This window comes from Episyrphus balteatus, chromosome 1, assembly GCF_945859705.1.
Source record: "Episyrphus balteatus chromosome 1, idEpiBalt1.1, whole genome shotgun sequence".
Lineage (NCBI taxonomy): Eukaryota > Metazoa > Arthropoda > Insecta > Diptera > Syrphidae > Episyrphus > Episyrphus balteatus.
The window spans coordinates 124071003-124089220 of NC_079134.1; the positions used below are offsets into that span (position 1 = coordinate 124071003).

Here is an 18218-nt window from a genome sequence, read left to right on the forward strand (position 1 = left end):
TAAATATTTGTACAACTGGCCCTTAACGTCTTGAATGCGCAAATTTAATAGAAAACCACTTAATTTAAGCTGAAAATCATCTCTAGTTTTAGCAATATTAAGATCTTTCTTTAAGTCATTTATTATTTTGTACAGCCGACACCCTGCATGATTCCGAACAACTAACACCTTTAATCAAAGATGCCATGCCTCTACATTATCTTGTGTTCTGGAAAATGCTTTGCTCTGGAGGATACCTTGCATTCTCTTTCAAATAGGTTTCTTCAAAACACTCAGCCAACTTGCATGCGTTTGAATCAGAAATAATGCTAAGTAAACTTTCCAAGTATTGTGAAACTTCGTAAAGAAAAACTAAACTGAAATAGAAATCATCATTTAAATTAAGTGCAGAAAAAGAACATTTCTGCATGGTTTTTTTCCAAAGAGGACTTTTATCTTAAATTAATCGGACAAATCTTCTTATTTAAGCGGAAAATCATCTTGTTTTCATGTGGAAACATTTTAACAAAAAAAAAAAAAAAAAAACTGGCAGCCACTGAGAATCGAACCTATAACTGGGTCACTTGGCGAATGCTTTACCATTAGCCTATTAGGAAATAAGTATGATAAACTGCAACTAAAGCTAAATTCTGACTAAAATTTGTATTTTTGTCGGTTTTTTAAGATGAAAACTCACATTAAAATTAAGTTTACCTTAAAATTAACAGAATTTAAGCGAATTCCACTTATTTTTAACGGAAATCGCATTGTCTTAAGCTCAAAACAACAGAGGACTGCCAGCACCTCCAGAACTAATCAAACAAATTTTGGCGGCCTTGAGATATTATGTAACATATTTATATCAGATATTGTTCAATTAGTAAGAACATTGTTTTTGTTAGGTATTTTGTTTGTGCAACCTAAATAATGTTTATTCTTCTTCTTCTTTTCAGACTGTTTGAGGTGATTTGTTCTATTTTAGCCAATCAACGGTTTACCGAATAATTAAAAATTTGTACGAGCAGCTCAGCAGGAAAATTATAGAGTTTATAAGATTTCCATCAAGTGACGCTGATGTCATAAGAACAACAGCAGAATTTCATGGGAAAGCTAGATTGCCCGACATCATAAGATTGGTGGAAATAATGCTGAGTTTTTCAAAAACCGAAAGGAATGCATACATACTTCTCAATCACCGTGCAAAGAATGGTCCGAAGTTGTTTTTCGATGGCCTGGCTTCGCTTATGGTTAAAATATATTCCATTATATTTTCAACACTCTCTGAATAATTCCAGCTTAACTTGATATCTTAAATTATATTGGACTAGTCTCGGATCCAAGGGTTAATTTGGTCGAAGATCTACTTCTACAGGCCATTGAAGTTATTTCTTCGACCCGACTTCAGTGAAAACTGAGGCTGGACAGAAATGTTTTAATTGAACGATATTTCAGTGGTAACAATTTGTTAATCAATGAATAAAAAAAAAATACTTTTTATGAGAGCTACAGTTTTTTTTTATTTTTGAGAAAATATAACATTTATTTAAAGCCCGTATGATACTTCTTTTTTTTTGTATTTTTAATATTTAAAAAAAAAAACAGAGTAGTGCGACATAAAATACAAAATCACATGAAGTGTGAGCGCGTAAACAAAATTAGCAAAAGCCAAAAATGTCACAAGAAAGTACTAAAAATGTTCTAAAAAAGAAAATAAGTTTGCTTTTTTCAGTCAGTGCTTTTTGTTTATTTTGCTTATGCGCTCACTCTGCATGTAATTTTGTATTTCAAACATGTCGTACTGCTCTCTTTTTTTTTTTTGAATTATTAAAAACAAGAAAAAAGAGAAGTAGGTATCATACGGGCCCTAGTAATGTCAAGATTTGTATGATTCAAAGTAAAGAAATTATTACCTAATACCTTTTTTTTGGGACTAACCAACATTTCTTTTTGCCTGTTCAATAACTTGACGGATTTTTTTTTCATCCTAGGAGCATCCTCTTTTTCATCGTGCGTTTTCAGTTCCACCTCGTATCGAGTCGATTTTTGGCGGGTAAAGGTTGACCAGGAGTCTTCTATGGGTATTGTATCTTTAGACACCTACGGTTTTTGGAAAAACCGGTTTTCGGTTTTTTTGCTTGATTTGATAACAAAAATAAAATTTAACTTAATTTGTCAACTAAAAAAAAAAAACTTTTCGAAGAAAACCCCTAAGCTAAGCTTTTTTTAGTTTGATTTCGTTCTTAACTCACTCTTAGCCCTAGTTTGTTCACAGTCGATTATCTTTTAATCAAGGATTATTCCATACAAAATTCCTTGATTAAAAGATAATCGAGTGTGAACAAACCGGCCCTTAGTAGGAGTTTTGAGGAATTTTTTAAGCTGAATATGAATGAAAATTTATAATAATATGGTTAGTTGAGAGAGTTAATGAAAGTTTTGAGGGTTTTCAGTTTTTTGTCTCGTCGGGTCTTTTTTTTTTTGTTCGACGTTTTTTTTCAGCCGTTTTTTTTTGGTTTTTTTTCGCAAAAACCGGTTTAAACCGGTAGAACAAACAAACCGAAAAAACCGGTTGACGGAAACAAAAAAACGAAACCGGTTTAAACCGGCCGGTTTTTCCCATCCCTAGGCCTAATCGCAGTTGTACAATATATTTTGCTACCAAGATCTTACATTTTTTTAAAAAATATTTTGCCGAAACTGATTTTAAAAAAAGACGAACTGGACTGGACTTTTTTTTCATTATCTTTATTTTCTCATTCCACACCAAAATTATACCACAGACAACAGGGCGCTGACAACTTATTAATTTCTATGTCAATGTAAGAACGTTTTATGAAAGAAATTGGATTATTTTTTTTTTATCTTTAAAACAAAATGAAAAACTCATAACATTGCCACGCTGACATTGAATGGTCTAGAACAGTGCGATGCAGAAAATGCAATCCATTATTGAACTGTTCATGCATACATAATCCTTGGAGTGTTCAACCGAGGTGCAAAATTTTTTTTCAATTATTATATTCGTTCCTCATTCTATATCAGCTTTACCATTCATACAGTCATACAATTTATGGAAATATAACAAAAGAAAAGTCAATTGTCGGCAAAAAAATTTAACCCTATCTATTTTAGAAAAAAAAACACACTTTTTGTATTTCTTTTTCAGTAGGTACTTTTGCTTTCATAAAAAATAATATGTTACGCTCCTTTAAATAATATTTAAATGCCTCGCACGTGCTCGGAAGCATTTAATATTTAATTAATATAAAATATAAATGAAATTGGTATTACATGAAACTAATTAAAAAGCCTTCTTCTGCAATAAGGATGAAGAATCAAATAAGTCTAAACAAAATTTTTAATGTAAGGATTTTTTTTTTTTGGCGGGAAAGAGTGGATGGTAAATTTACAGTACCTAAGTTTTTGTCGAAATATCTTAAATGAAATTGCCAAATTGGTATCATCATGAAACTAAGTAAAAAGCCTTCTTCTGCAATAAGGATGAAGAATCAAATAAGTCTAAACAAAATTTTTAATGTAAGGATTTTTTTTTTGGCGGGAAAGAGCGGACAGTAAATTTACAGTACCTACCTAAGTTTTTGTCGAAATATCTTAAATTTTTTTTTTGCCTCATTTACTTACACTTACCTATCATGTACACTGAACCAAATCCTTACGTAAATACAACGAAAAAATTCGTTGAGCCAACGAAAATTTAATTAATTTTCAGCCGATGAAAAATTGGCTTTCATACGTTAATGAAAAAACTAACCAAAACGGCCGTATTTTAATGAAATATTTGATCGAGAATTAATGAATTTTTACATCACTTTACGAAGTTTTATGAATTTAAATGAACACGGTGATATTTTTCGTAAGTCTTGAAATTATTCCCAGCTTCCCATGTTCCGTATTTGGCTTGTACACTTTTGCTAAATCTTGGTGGGTCCTCTATATAATTTAGCATTAGGGTCATTTGTGTTTGCGTTACTGACCTATAAGCAAAATAATATATACATACATTATATTGGTTTTATATTATCTATATATGTAAATTAATGAGAGGTACTTACATTTTGCAAAATAAACACGAACAAATTAACGAAACACGAAAATTAAACTTTTGAATTTTCAACGGATGGATTTTGTTTTGTTGCTTTTTGCAATGTATAAGGTGATTGAAATAAATTCCAAAAAACTTAAAACATACCTTACGAATAGTGTTTCCTTACACATAAGCATTAAAATAATTTACTATAACATTATGGTTATTTGTAGAAATTGATCATTATTTTTTTAGTTTGTGGAGTTTGCAATTTAATCGATGATTGGAATAAATTCCTAAATACTTTTATATAATCAAAAATTGCACCCAAACAAGAATAAATTCTCCAAAAAGTAGACCTATTTAGCTATCGTTTATTTATTGACGATTATTGACTACTAGAAAAAAAAAACAATTCCAATTTCGGGAGACGAACCTCTGCAACCCGAGTTAGAGGCATCTACTAAGTCACCTAGACTTACACGACTTGTAAGGATACAAAAACTTTTATAAATATAAACTATTTAGGAAATTAGAATCAGGCATGATTTTAAATAGCTTTAAGGATTCTCAAACTGTGAGACGATTATCGTCCTTTTGATTATCATTTTTAAAATTACGGAATGACTCCCCCAAAGAAACATAGCTAGGAAATTTAAAACTAGAAATATTGTAAATTTTTTATTTTCACAGCCTTATAGTTGAGAAAAATTTGAAATCAGTGGGATCCGAGAAATTAATTCATACATTTTTATGATTTGGTATCGATATTTTTGGTGGAACTCCGTTAAGTCATTAAAGAGAAAGTCAGAGAACAAGAAAACGGTTTTATGAGAACTACCTTTCTACTACTACCAATGTGACAAAAACAAACTTAAAAAAAATAATAATTTTCTTGGGTCTGGTATATTTTGTAGGACTCATTAAAAATAGAAAAATGGTATATTTTGATTTTGGCAAATAACCTCCTGATTTTAGGATGTAGGGGTAAAAAATGTGTTTTTTTTTTTCATTGCAACAATTTTAAGTTTTCCTCAAATTTTAGTTTATTACTGAAGGAAATCCTCAAGTAAAAAAATGTTTTCAAACGCTCTAAGAAATCTCAGCTTTAGCGATGCCTCCTATTTCAATATTTTACTGACGACTTTCTTAATTTATTTGAAAACTATTAAATTATTTAGACTTACCTTATGTCCAAAAAATCAAATGTAATTTTCATATCATCCATACCATTTACGACGTTTAAATGCGTTTTAAGAAGACTTCGAATATTGTATCCAATTCACAACTAAAAAATCACTTAGGAACTAACATTATTTTTTCACAATACATTAACAACAATGAGTTTAATGACAAAAACCTAGTCAACTAACGACATTTCGAATCGAACCATAAAGGTGATATTCAATTATACAATCATATCACATATCCACTTTTTAGCTTCTATATCTTAAAAATCATCTATGAAGTGAATAAAGTGAATGTGGCTTTTGAAGACTTAACCAACCGACAAAGGGATTTAAAATAGTATTGTGTGGTGAAGCCTTTTCAATGTATCGTTGATGGTAATTAGCCGCGCATAAGATAGAATTAGAATTCGTATTAAAGATAATCAAACACAATTTTTTGATGACATGGATAGTTTTAAATAAATAGGTAGTCACGGTAGAACCGCTTTAATGAGGCGACATGCAAAAAGCAGAAAAAGTCTGCAAAGACATCAAAACGCCATATAACAGTTTGAAAAGGCAATAAATAAGATGAAATGGCCCCATTTAATATCAAAAACAGCTAAAGAAACCAGTCAGCAGGAGAAGTAAGCCTACAACAGGAAACCTTACTGAATTAAAACAAGCAATGCTACCAACTTCGGGATAAGAGGTCTAGAAAATCTCCAACTCGGGATAAAAAATGTAAAACCAACAAGTTCCCTCAACTGGAAATACAAAAGAAGAGCGAAGCAATGGATACCCAACTAACACAAGAGCTTCTGTAAATTGAAATCTCGCAGGTACTACTTTTTATACAGCTTGTCAATTGCTTATAGAAGTTCGAGCATGTTTAACAACTTCTAATAAGTTGTTTTAATACTGTTAAGGAAACTTAACCGAAGAAAGCTTGTTTTTCGGATAAGCTTGGTTAGTGAATTTATAGAAGTTTTACAGAAATTATACATTTTTTGGTTTTGGTTTTGACATTGAATAATTTAGCTCGGACATTTGTTTGTTTTGACACTACTGCTATTTGAACTGATTAAGTTTTTGATTTCATTAATTAATATACTGGATGGCCGAGTGGGTAGAATGGTGGACTACTACAAAGCAAATACGAAGTTCGATTCCTGAACAAATGGAATGTTATATATAATTTCCGATTAAAAGATAAAATTCATGATCTATAATCAAATCCAAACCAATTATAAAAGAAAATAAATTTTTTGTTTTTGTAGTTGATTTCTTAATTTCGATAAGACATGTATTAAAGAGCTATAGAAGATCTCCCGAAGCTATCTGTCAAATCTCAAAGCTTCGGTAAAGCTCCGTTTAAGCTTCTTATAGACCTTATAAGAACATTCTTATAAAGGTTCAAACTTGTATAACGTTCTCCTTTTTCCTAGCCCAACAATCTTACTAAAGTTAAAAAGAAGCTGAAATGAAGCTTCTGTAAAACCTTTACCGAAGCTGAAATGAAGCTTCTGTAAAACCTTTACCGAAGCTGAAATGTAAGTTGGGTAGCGTGCAATGGAAATTGAATCAGGTCATGCGACGAGCAAACTCTAAATGTTGTACCAAGAGGAAATATTCGCTCTAAATTGGAGTCTATGCTTTTTTATGTATTTTAAGATGCATTTAATGTGGTTCTACTGTGAACCGATAAAATAAAAATGCGGCAACCTCAAGGGATAATTAAGTTAATAAGCAAAGAATATCCAGAAGATTAAAAGACAAAATAGAATATATATAATACTCAGACTAAGGTTTCTTCAAGTCAAACGAAAAAATACAATTAGAAGAGGTAGATATGGATATTTTCAAAAGTAAAGTTTTTTTAAAAAAATTCTAAAACGAAAGGAATATAGATCACTCCTTAACAGGATGCCATCCTTAATTGGACCGCAATATCTGGATCTAACAAATGGTTCCGTTGTTGATAAAGTAAGTTACAAACTTTTATTTCAGTGGAGTTATTTTTGGAAATCATTTTTATTACACAACATTCAGGTCACTCCGGATATGTTACACCTTATACATCCCTATTGGAATCGATTCGCACCTATGGACCCTTTGATGACGAAAATTCTTGGCACTTTTCTAGCAATGGCTGGGGTACTATCATTTTTTGGTAACGGTATGGTAGTTTATATATTTTCAACCACAAAAGCTTTAAGGACACCAGCAAATTTGCTTGTTTTAAACTTGGCATTTTCGGATTTTTCCATGATGGCTACGGCTTGTCCCATGATTACAATAAACTTATTCCACGAAACATGGGTATTGGGACCGCTAGTTTGTGATATTTATGGGATGTTGGGATCAATTTTTGGATGTGCATCTATTTGGACTATGTGCATGATAGCGGTAGATAGATTTGAAGTAATAGTGAAGGGCGTAGCTGGGCGTCCGATGACAGTTAAGCTTGCTGTGGTTAAGATTATTGGCATCTGGGTGTTTTCGGCATTTTGGACCGTTGCACCAATGTTGGGATGGAGCAGGTAACTGAGTAAAAATATTTAATATACCAAAAAAATTTAAACTTTTTATATTTTCAGATATGTTCCCGAAGGAAATTTGACTTCATGTGGTGTTGATTATTTAACACAAGACTGGAACCCCAAAAGCTATCTTATAGCTTACACAATTGCTTGCTATATCCTCCCATTTTTTCTGATTTGCTATTCTTATTGGTTTATTATGGCAGTAAGTTAAAACCGTTTTAAGTAAGAACAAATAAATATTTTTCCATCTTTCTTCTTAAGGCTGTATCCGCTCATGAAAAAGCAATGCGTGAACAAGCTAAAAAAATGAACGTCAAATCATTACGTTCCTCAGAAGATGCCAATAAAAGTACCGAAGGAAAATTAGCTAAAATAGCTTTAATATCTATTTCACTTTGGTTTCTATCATGGACTCCTTATGGAATATTAAATTTTATGGGATTTTTTGAATCCGATGCTCTAACACCAACAATTTCAATTTGGGGAGCAGCATTTGCTAAAGCTGGATCTTCTTATAATCCAGTTGTTTATGGTATAAGGTAAAGGTTTTGTCTTGTTTAGAGTGTTTGATGAAGTATTTATTTAAGTTCTTTCTTTTTCTTTCATATTAAGTCATCCGAAGTATCGTTTAGCTCTAAGAGAACGATTCTCTTGTCTAGTTTGTGGAAAAACTGAGGAACCAGTTAAAAGTGAAATTTCTTCAGAAGCCACTATCAAAGAACAGGAAACTAGTACATAAATATTTTTAAAATATAACAAAACGCATCATTCTTACTTTAAATAAAATAAGCATTGACAATCTTAATTCCTTTGAAGTGTTTTAATTTAAAAAAAAAAACATCCTCCAAATCCGTCGAGTGAGACATCAAAAGAAAGGTCTGTTTAACCTCGAATAATAAATGGAAAACCAAAGTTTCTTTAAGGTCTTGTTGCCGAGTTATTTGGAATCAAGTTGTGTTTAACTTTCGAAAAAAAAAATCCCAGGTTACTTCTCCAAAAAAATGCATTTTAAAAAATTTCCTTCAAATCTATCAAGTGAGACATCAAAAGAAAGGTCTCTTTAAATGCTTTATAAATGAAAACTAAGAGTTCCTTTGAGATCTGGTTGCGGAGTAATTTGCAATCAAAGTTTGGATGCAGTTATCTTTGGACCCAAGCTCCAAAACAAGTTTTGAATTAAAGATATGAGTTCGTAGCAGAGCTGTAAAGTACTTAAGTATTTTGGTACTAAAGTACTTTCAAGTACGAGTACCCGGTTTTTTAGGTTGCACTAGCGTGTACAAGATTTTCAGGTGACAGAGACAAATGAGAACTTTAATTTAAATTATCAAAATATCGTTGCCACTATTACCGATAACGGTTCATTTCGGCATTCAAAATTTAGAGTTTGATGATAAAGAGATTCCAGAGTTCAGTTGTGTGGTCTCACTTAAAGTTTTGCCAAAACATGTTGGGTGTACCAGTCACACTCTAAGCTTGCTTGCAACAACAGATTTTCTAAAAATTATGAAAAGTGATAAAAGTCTATACAACAGACATCTAACAGGTAATTGATATAATTGGGGTAAAAATTCTGCCGAGATCAAAATACTTTTTTCGAAATTCTGCTTTCCAGATTCGGTTTTTCAATATTCTGTTTTTCATAATTCTGCTTTTCACAATTTTGCTTTCAAAATTCTAGTTTTCAAAGTTTTGAAAGAAAAATAGAATTTTTAAAAATCAGATTTTCGTTTAAAAGCTAAATTTTTAAGTCAGAATTTTGAGCCGCTCCCTTTTATTGTCCATGGCTCACTATTAATAATACAATGTTTTGGAATGACATTCAAAAACTGCAATAATCTCCGGAAAAAAACAAGATAGACGAAATCATCTGAGGTCTTAATAAGTAGATACATTGGGTAAATCGCTTACTACCCCAGTAGTAACGCGTTGGAACTCAACATATGATGCTGGTTTCCAAAATTTTATTTCATTCGACTAAGCTTAATGATTTATGCAGGAAGCTGTCAATTCATGAGTTTTCAGAAAATTACTTTCAGTCTTTGAAATATAAAATATTGCATTGTCATGAAGCCATTTGCAGATCTATTGGACCATCTGCAAGAAGACAAAAACATACACTTATTTCCGGCTCTGGCTAATAGTACAGTTCATTTATGATGACCCAGCAGTTTGTTTGTATGGTTATGCAAAAAACGTAGACAATTAAATTTCGCGTCTTTTATTGTAAGAACACTTTTTTGATATTCTAAATATGTATTAGCTTTGGTTCGTAGTGAACAGGGGAATGAATTTAGGTACAAAAATTACAAATCTATATTTTTCAAATTTTCCAAAAAAATGCATTTTAAAAGTTTCCCTCCAATCCAAATCCAATAATTGTGACATGAAATAAAAGGAGTCTCTTTAAGCTCGATTAATAAAAAATAAAAAGTTCCTTTGAGGTCAAAATTTTGTGAAAATTATTAAAAATTTGTTTTTTTTTTCTTAATTTTGTAATAAATTCAACAATTCTAATAATCAGAGAGGAGAAACCGACGAAGTTATGAACACCAGAGTTATGCGCGACAGAGTTACGCGCGTCAAAAAATCGAAGTTATGAAAGACCAAAGTTACGAAAAACCGAAGTTATGAAAAACCAGAGTTATGAGTTGGCAACCAATGCGATGAACGATATACGAGAGGAACGTACCAAAAACCTAGAGCGAATAGGTTGAGTCAAGGCAAGAAAAAAATTGTAGGTTTTTGAAAAATTAATTTTGAAAGAAATATATGGCTTTTTTGAAAAAAAAGTAGTTTTGCTTTTTTTTTAATTTATCGAAAACGACAAGACCTTTTTGGATCCAGTTTTAAGTTTTCATTTAAAAATAAATAAGAACATAAAACATAAGAATATAAAATTTAAATTAGCACTTACGTAAAACCCGGATAAGTGCCTCTCGCTTAAGTGCCTAACCCGCATAAGTACCTTTGTTTTTTTAGAACCAAAATTTTAAGGATTTTTTCATATATAACTCATCTCTTAAGTACCTCCCCGCTTAATTACCTGCTATTTCAAATACTTATAATTGAATTTACTTGCAGAAATTTCTTTTAAGTACACATTTGAAACAAGTTTCAACAATAAGAAAAACTTCGTTTGCTATAGCGCATTTAAATTCAAAAATTTTACTAAAGGTAAAAACTAACTTGTTAGCTATTTTAAACTTTCAAAGTAAATTTTATTTGTGAAGATTATTTTTTTAGTTATCAAACATGTTATTTTTTATTATTGAATAAATAAAGAGATAAGTGCCTATGAGCACTTAAGCGGGTTCTTGTAAGTGCTTAACCCGCTTTAGTGCCATTCAAAACGAGTCATTCAAGGTGAGGTACTTATCCGGGTTTTACTGTAATTACATAAAATTTTGAAAGAAATAAGTTCGAAATTTATTTTTTCACATTTTTTTCAAAATTTTGATTTTGAAAACTAATTTTTCAAAAACTAGTCAATTAAACAGCAATATTTAAAAATATATTTAAAGATATAGTTTTTGGCTTTACAAAAACGTACAGTACGTTACTTTTGGTGTAACCGTTGATTTTAAATAATTTTTTTTCCAAATTAAGTCATTTTTTTTCCGGCTAAACGGAAGGGAATAGACACCCCCGTCTCATACAATTTTTTTCTTGCCTTGACTCAACTTATACGCTCTAGCTTTTTGGTACGTTCCTCACGTATATCGTTCATCTCAATGATTGCCAACCCAAAAAACATCGTTTCATGGCTTTGGTGTTCATAACTCTGGTTTTTCATAACTTCGGTTTTGCGTAACTTTGTCGCGCATAACTCTAGTATTCGTATGTAACTCCGTTACCATTTCCCATTAGAAAAATATTCGAGGTCAAAGTAAAAAAAAAATTGAAAAAAAAAATTAGAAAATTTTGAAAAAGTAAAACATCTTTTTCAAAGTTTTCTAATTCACTAAAAAGTCATTATTATCAAGTTAGTAAGATGTAATCTTGTAGTAGTTTAAACGTTCCTGGTGTTAAATCGATTGCTTTAACCGTTTAGAAGATATTCGTATCGTAACGTATGTAAAAATTAAAAACTGTGAAGCGGAGGTTCTTTCCATTTCTTTATTAAGAGCTCATATTTGGTTAGCATGTTCTGGAGGTAATCGATTTTTCGAAGTATAAAATCAAAAAAAAGATACTCGATTTTTTTGAGCCACCCTAATACTCAAACCAATTTTGAAGTTCAGGTACCAAAATAAACACTTGAAAATATAATTTGCTTTCTATTAAATTTGCTGCACGACCATTTTTCTTCAAGATACTGCCCGTTGAAAATTGATCAAAAACTTGTTGTATATATCTTATTTTTCAATTCAAAGTGACGGGTGTTTAATAGCCTCCATAAAGTATAACTGCCAAAACCTACCCATTTGTTTGTATTTCTCAATTAATATTGTTTGTAAATTGAAATTAAACTATACTTTATTATTTTTTAATTATTTTTCTTGTTACTCTTAAGTGCTACATTATGATAAAGTTCGCGTGCTGAAAACATATTGTTTGATATTTTTAACTAATTAATTTATTTATTTAACTTGTAGGACACCATTTATTTTAATTGTTCAACCAGACTCTAAGTCAATATTTACTTTAACTGCAACCACTTGAGGCTATTCTCTCTATTGATTCAAGTGAATCTATGATCTGAAAGCTTTCCTATATAAAGCCCACTTTATGACTTCAATTTTATCAATTATCAAAAAACACTTCTCATAATGAAATTCTTATATCTATTCTTCGCTTTGTGCTTTGTAGCAGTTCAATTGAGCGCTGCAGCTCCCAAGTCAAAAAGCCAACCACGTCTATGCCAAATCTACTGTCCCGATGTTGAAGAGCCAGTTTGTGCCAAACGTGGTTCCGTCAAGAAGATCTTCTCGAGTCCCTGCCGCTTGAATGCTGCCAATATGTGCGGAGATGGTGAAAGTAAGTTTTTTTTACTAATCTGATAAGGTTTATTTCGAAATATAATAAATTTATTAAACGATTTCAATTTTCAGAATGGACAAAGTGTTAAGTGCACAATTTTAAAAAATGTCAACCTTAACGAATTACATCTTTGGACGAAGTTTTCTTATATTGTTAACCTGACAAAAAAATTAAAAAAAAAATAAAAATTCGTTACTGCTTTTCTTGAAAAGCGCAACTTAATCACATCCTTGTTTTCTTTAAAATAAAATGAGTAAGGATACTTTTTAGGAATGTAGAAAGTAGAGAAAAGTTTACATGAACAAAATTGTTTGATGATTTTTTTATCTTCATTCAGATAAAATAAAAATTCAAATACTAGTTCCATTTTGAAAATAGTGAGCTGGTTAATATTTTTAACTCAATTCAAAATTCAATTATTTCTATTTTCGTGAGTTTTTTTTCTAATCCAAATTTGAAAAAAAAAAATATTTGAAAAAAAAAATATTTTGGTTGGTTTTCCATTTCATAAATTACAAACCAAAATGTATCAGAAAATTAAAAACAAATGATTATACTTGAAATCTGATAAACCAAACATTTCTGAAAATTGAAACTGCCTGCTTTTTGGTGAAAGCGCCAAAAATAGTGGCTGCAAGACTCCTTGTGACCTGTCTGGTTGTCTCTACAATTTTCGGGCAAAACTGTTTCTGACGTTCGGGATACATTCAGGACACGTTCGGGACACATTCGGGACATATTCGGGACATATTCGGGAAACATTCGGGACACGTTTGGGATACATTCAGGACACGTTCGGGACATGTACGGGACACGTCCGGGACATGTCCGGGACACGTCCGGGACATGTCCGGGATACGTCCGGGACATGTCCGGGACACGTCCGGGACATGTCCGGGACACGTCCGGGACATGTCCGGAACATGTCCGGGACACTTCCGGGACACGTCCGGGACATTACCAGGACACGTCCGGGACATGTCTGGGACACGTCCGGGACATGTCTGGGACACGTCCGGGACATGTCAGGGACATTACCAGGACATGTCCGTAACACGTCCGGGACATGTCTGGGACACGTCCGGGACATGTCCGGGACACGTCCGGGACATGTCCGGGACACTTCCGGGACACGTCCGGGACATTACCAGGACATGTCCGTAACACGTCCGGGACATGTCTGGGACACGTCCGGGACATGTCCGGGACACGTCCGGGACATGTCTGGGACACACCTGGGACATGTCCGGAACATGTCCGGTACACTTCCGGGACACGTCCGGGACATTACCAGGACACGTCCGGGACATGTCTGGGACACGTCCGGGACATGTCTGGGACACACCTGGGACATGTCCGGAACATGTCCGGGACACTTCCGGGACACGTCCGGGACACGTCCGGGACATGTCCGGGACAAGTCCGGGACATTACCGGGACACGTCCGGGACATGTCTGGGACACACCTGGGACATGTCCGGAACATGTCCGGGACACTTCCGGGACACGTCCGGGACACGTCCGGGACACGTCCGGGACAAGTCCGGGACATATACGGGACACGTCCGGGACATGTCGCGGACGTGTCCCAGACATGTCCCAGACGGTCCCGGTCTTGTTCCGTGGTGTCCCGAACATGTCCCAGACGTGTCTAGGACATGTCCCGGACGTGTCCCGGACGTGTCCCAGACGTGTCCCGGACATGTCCCAGACATGTCCCAGACATGTCCAAGACGTGTCCACGACATGTCCTGGACATGTCCCGAACGTGTCTCGAACGTGTCCCGAACGTGTCCTTAATATGTCCCGAATGTGTCCCAAATATGTCCCGGACGTGTCCCGGATATGTCCCAGACGTGTCCCGGATATGTCCCGGACGTGTCCCGGACATGTCCCGAATGTCACCCGGACTTGTCCCGGATATGTCCCGGACGTGTCCTGGACATGTCCCGGACGTGTCCTGGACATGTCCCGGACGTGTCCTGGACATGTCCCGGACGTGTCCTGGACATGTCCCGGACGTGTCCTGGACATGTCCCAGGCGTGTCCCGGACGTGTCCCGGACGTGTCCCGGACGTGTCCCGGTAATGTCCCGGACGTGTCCCGGTAATGTCCCCGACGTGTCCCGGAAATGTCCCGGACGTGTCCCGGACATGTCCCGGACATGTCCCGGACGTGTCCCGGACATGTCCCGGACATGTCCCGGACGTGTCCCAGACATGTCCCAGACGTGTCCCGGACGTGTCCCGGACGTGTCCCGGTAATGTCCCGGACGTGTCCCGGAAATGTCAGAGGTGTAGCCCAGACATGTCCCGGACGTGTCCCGGACATGTTCCGGACGTGTCCCGGACATGTTCCGGACGTGTCCCGGACATGTCCCGGACATGTTCCGGACGTGTCCCGGACATGTCCCGGACGTGTCCCAGACATGTCCGAGAAGTGTCCCGGACATGTCCCGGACGTGTCCCGGACGTGTCCCGGTAATGTCCCGGACGTGTCCCGGAAATGTCAGAGGTGTAGCCCAGACATGTCCCGGACGTGTCCCGGACATGTCCCGGACTTGTCCCGGACATGTTCCGGACGTGTCCCGGATATGTCCCTGACATGTCCCTGACATGTCCCAGACATGTCCCTGACATGTCCCAGACATGTCCCGGACATGTCCCAGACTTGTCCCAGACGTGTTCACGACATGTCCCGGCCATGTCCCGGACGTGTCCCGGACTTGTCCCGGACGTGTAATGGACATGTCCCGTACGTGTCCCGGACATGTCCCAGACGTGTCCCGGATATGTCCCTGACATGTTCGGATATGTCCCAGACGTGTCCCAGACATGTCCCGGACGTGTCCCGGACATGTCAAGGATGTGTCCCGGATGTGTCCCAGACATGTCCGGACGTGTCCCGGACGTGTCGCGGATATGTCCAGGACATGTCCCGGACGTGTCCAAGACATGTCCCGGACGTGTCCCGGACGTGTCCCGGTAATGTCCCGGACGTGTCCCGGACGTATACCGGACTTGTCCCGGACGTGTCCCGTATATGTCCCGGACATGTCCCGGACGTGTCCCAGACATGTCCCGGACGTGTCCCGTATATGTCCCGGACATGTTCCGGACATGTCCCAGGTGTGTCCCAGACATGTCCCGGACGTGTCCCGTATATGTCCCGGACTTGTCCCGGACGTGTCCCGGACGTGTCCCGGACGTGTCCCGGAAGTGTCCCGGACATGTTCCGGACATGTCCCAGGTGTGTCCCAGACATGTCCCGGACGTGTCCCGGTAATGTCCCGGACTTGTCCCGGACATGTCCCGGACGTGTCCCGGACGTGTCCCGGAAGTGTCCCGGACATGTTCCGGACATGTCCCAGGTGTGTCCCAGACATGTCCCGGACGTGTCCCAGACATGTCCCGGACGTGTCCTGGTAATGTCCGGAACATGTCCGGTACACTTCCGGGACACGTCCGGGACATTACCAGGACACGTCCGGGACATGTCTGGGACACGTCCGGGACATGTCTGGGACACACCTGGGACATGTCCGGAACATGTCCGGGACACTTCCGGGACACGTCCGGGACACGTCCGGGACATGTCCGGGACAAGTCCGGGACATTACCGGGACACGTCCGGGACATGTCTGGGACACACCTGGGACATGTCCGGAACATGTCCGGGACACTTCCGGGACACGTCCGGGACACGTCCGGGACACGTCCGGGACAAGTCCGGGACATATACGGGACACGTCCGGGACATGTCTGGGACACACCTGGGACATGTCCGGAACATGTCCGGGACATATACGGGACACGTCCGGGACATGTCTGGGACACGTCCGGGACATGTCCGGGACATATACGGGACACGTCCGGGACAAGTCCGGTATACGTCCGGGACACGTCCGGGACATTACCGGGACACGTCCGGGACACGTCCGGGACATGTCTTGGACACGTCCGGGACATGTCCTGGACATATCCGCGACACGTCCGGGACACGTCCGGACATGTCTGGGACACATCCGGGACACATCCTTGACATGTCCGGGACACGTCCGGGACATGTCTGGGACACGTCTGGGACATATCCGAACATGTCAGGGACATATCCGGGACACGTCTGGGACATGTCCGGGACACGTACGGGACATGTCCATTACACGTCCGGGACAAGTCCGGGACACGTCCGGGACATGGCCGGGACATGTCGTGAACACGTCTGGGACAAGTCTGGGACATGTCCGGGACATGTCTGGGACATGTCAGGGACATGTCTGGGACATGTCAGGGACATGTCAGATACATATCCGGGACACGTCCGGAACATGTCCGGGACAAGTCCGGGACATGTCCGGGACACGTCCGGGACATGTCTGGGCTACACCTCTGACATTTCCGGGACACGTCCGGGACATTACCGGGACACGTCCGGGACACGTCCGGGACATGTCCGGGACACTTCTCGGACATGTCTGGGACACGTCCGGGACATGTCCGGGACACGTCCGGAACATGTCCGGGACATGTCCGGGACACGTCCGGAACATGTCCGGGACACGTCCGGAACATGTCCGGGACACGTCCGGGACATGTCTGGGCTACACCTCTGACATTTCCGGGACACGTCCGGGACATTACCGGGACACGTCCGGGACACGTCCGGGACACGTCTGGGACATGTCTGGGACACGTCCGGGACATGTCCGGGACATGTCCGGGACACGTCCGGGACATGTCCGGGACATGTCCGGGACACGTCCGGGACATTTCCGGGACACGTCGGGGACATTACCGGGACACGTCCGGGACATTACCGGGACACGTCCGGGACACGTCCGGGACACGTCCGGGACACGCCTGGGACATGTCCAGGACACGTCCGGGACATGTCCAGGACACGTCCGGGACATGTCCAGGACACGTCCGGGACATGTCCAGGACACGTCCGGGACATGTCCAGGACACGTCCGGGACATATCCGGGACAAGTCCGGGTGACATTCGGGACATGTCCGGGACACGTCCGGGACATATCCGGGACACGTCTGGGACATATCCGGGACACGTCCGGGACATATTTGGGACACATTCGGGACATATTAAGGACACGTTCGGGACACGTTCGAGACACGTTCGGGACATGTCCAGGACATGTCGTGGACACGTCTTGGACATGTCTGGGACATGTCTGGGACATGTCCGGGACACGTCTGGGACACGTCCGGGACACGTCCGGGACATGTCCTAGACACGTCTGGGACATGTTCGGGACACCACGGAACAAGACCGGGACCGTCTGGGACATGTCTGGGACACGTCCGCGACACGTCCGGGGCACGTCCGGGACATGTCCGAGACACGTCAGGGACATGTCCGGGACACGTCCGGGACATGACCGGGACCGTCTGGGACATGTCCGGGACCGTCTGGGACATGTCCGGGACACGTCCGGGACATGTGCGGGACATATCTGGGACACGTCCGGGACATGTCCG

The 18218-nt window shown here is 39.0% G+C and overlaps 2 protein-coding genes and 1 long non-coding RNA gene across 6 annotated transcripts; all 3 read left to right on the forward strand.

Moving 5' to 3' along the window:
• The first annotated feature begins 627 nt into the window (after positions 1–627).
• LOC129907485 (uncharacterized) lies at positions 628–1441 on the forward strand. Its single transcript, XR_008771042.1, has 2 exons — positions 628–859; positions 933–1441. It is a non-coding gene; the product is annotated as an uncharacterized LOC129907485 (long non-coding RNA).
• Positions 1442–6710: 5269 nt separating this feature from the next.
• LOC129907480 (opsin Rh1-like) lies at positions 6711–8534 on the forward strand. 4 transcript variants are annotated; one of them, XM_055983739.1, is made up of 6 exons: positions 6711–7039; positions 7096–7179; positions 7246–7736; positions 7794–7941; positions 8001–8278; positions 8352–8534. In XM_055983739.1, the coding sequence occupies exons 2-6, from the start codon at positions 7120–7122 to the stop codon at positions 8476–8478; spliced, it is 1104 nt and encodes a 367-aa protein (XP_055839714.1). In that variant the 5' UTR covers positions 6711–7039; positions 7096–7119; the 3' UTR covers positions 8479–8534. The 4 variants fall into 4 exon arrangements, with proteins under 4 accessions (XP_055839714.1, XP_055839715.1, XP_055839716.1 ...); XM_055983740.1 differs by having other exon boundaries at positions 7104–7179; XM_055983741.1 differs by lacking the exon at positions 6711–7039 and having other exon boundaries at positions 7046–7179; positions 7246–7372; positions 7532–7736.
• Positions 8535–12477: 3943 nt separating this feature from the next.
• Positions 12478–12910, forward strand: LOC129907483 (U-Kazal-Dg21.2-like). Its single transcript, XM_055983744.1, has 2 exons — positions 12478–12719; positions 12794–12910. Exons 1-2 carry the CDS (start codon positions 12512–12514, stop codon positions 12808–12810), a joined length of 225 nt encoding a protein of 74 aa, XP_055839719.1. The 5' UTR covers positions 12478–12511; the 3' UTR covers positions 12811–12910.
• Positions 12911–18218: the final 5308 nt, after the last annotated feature.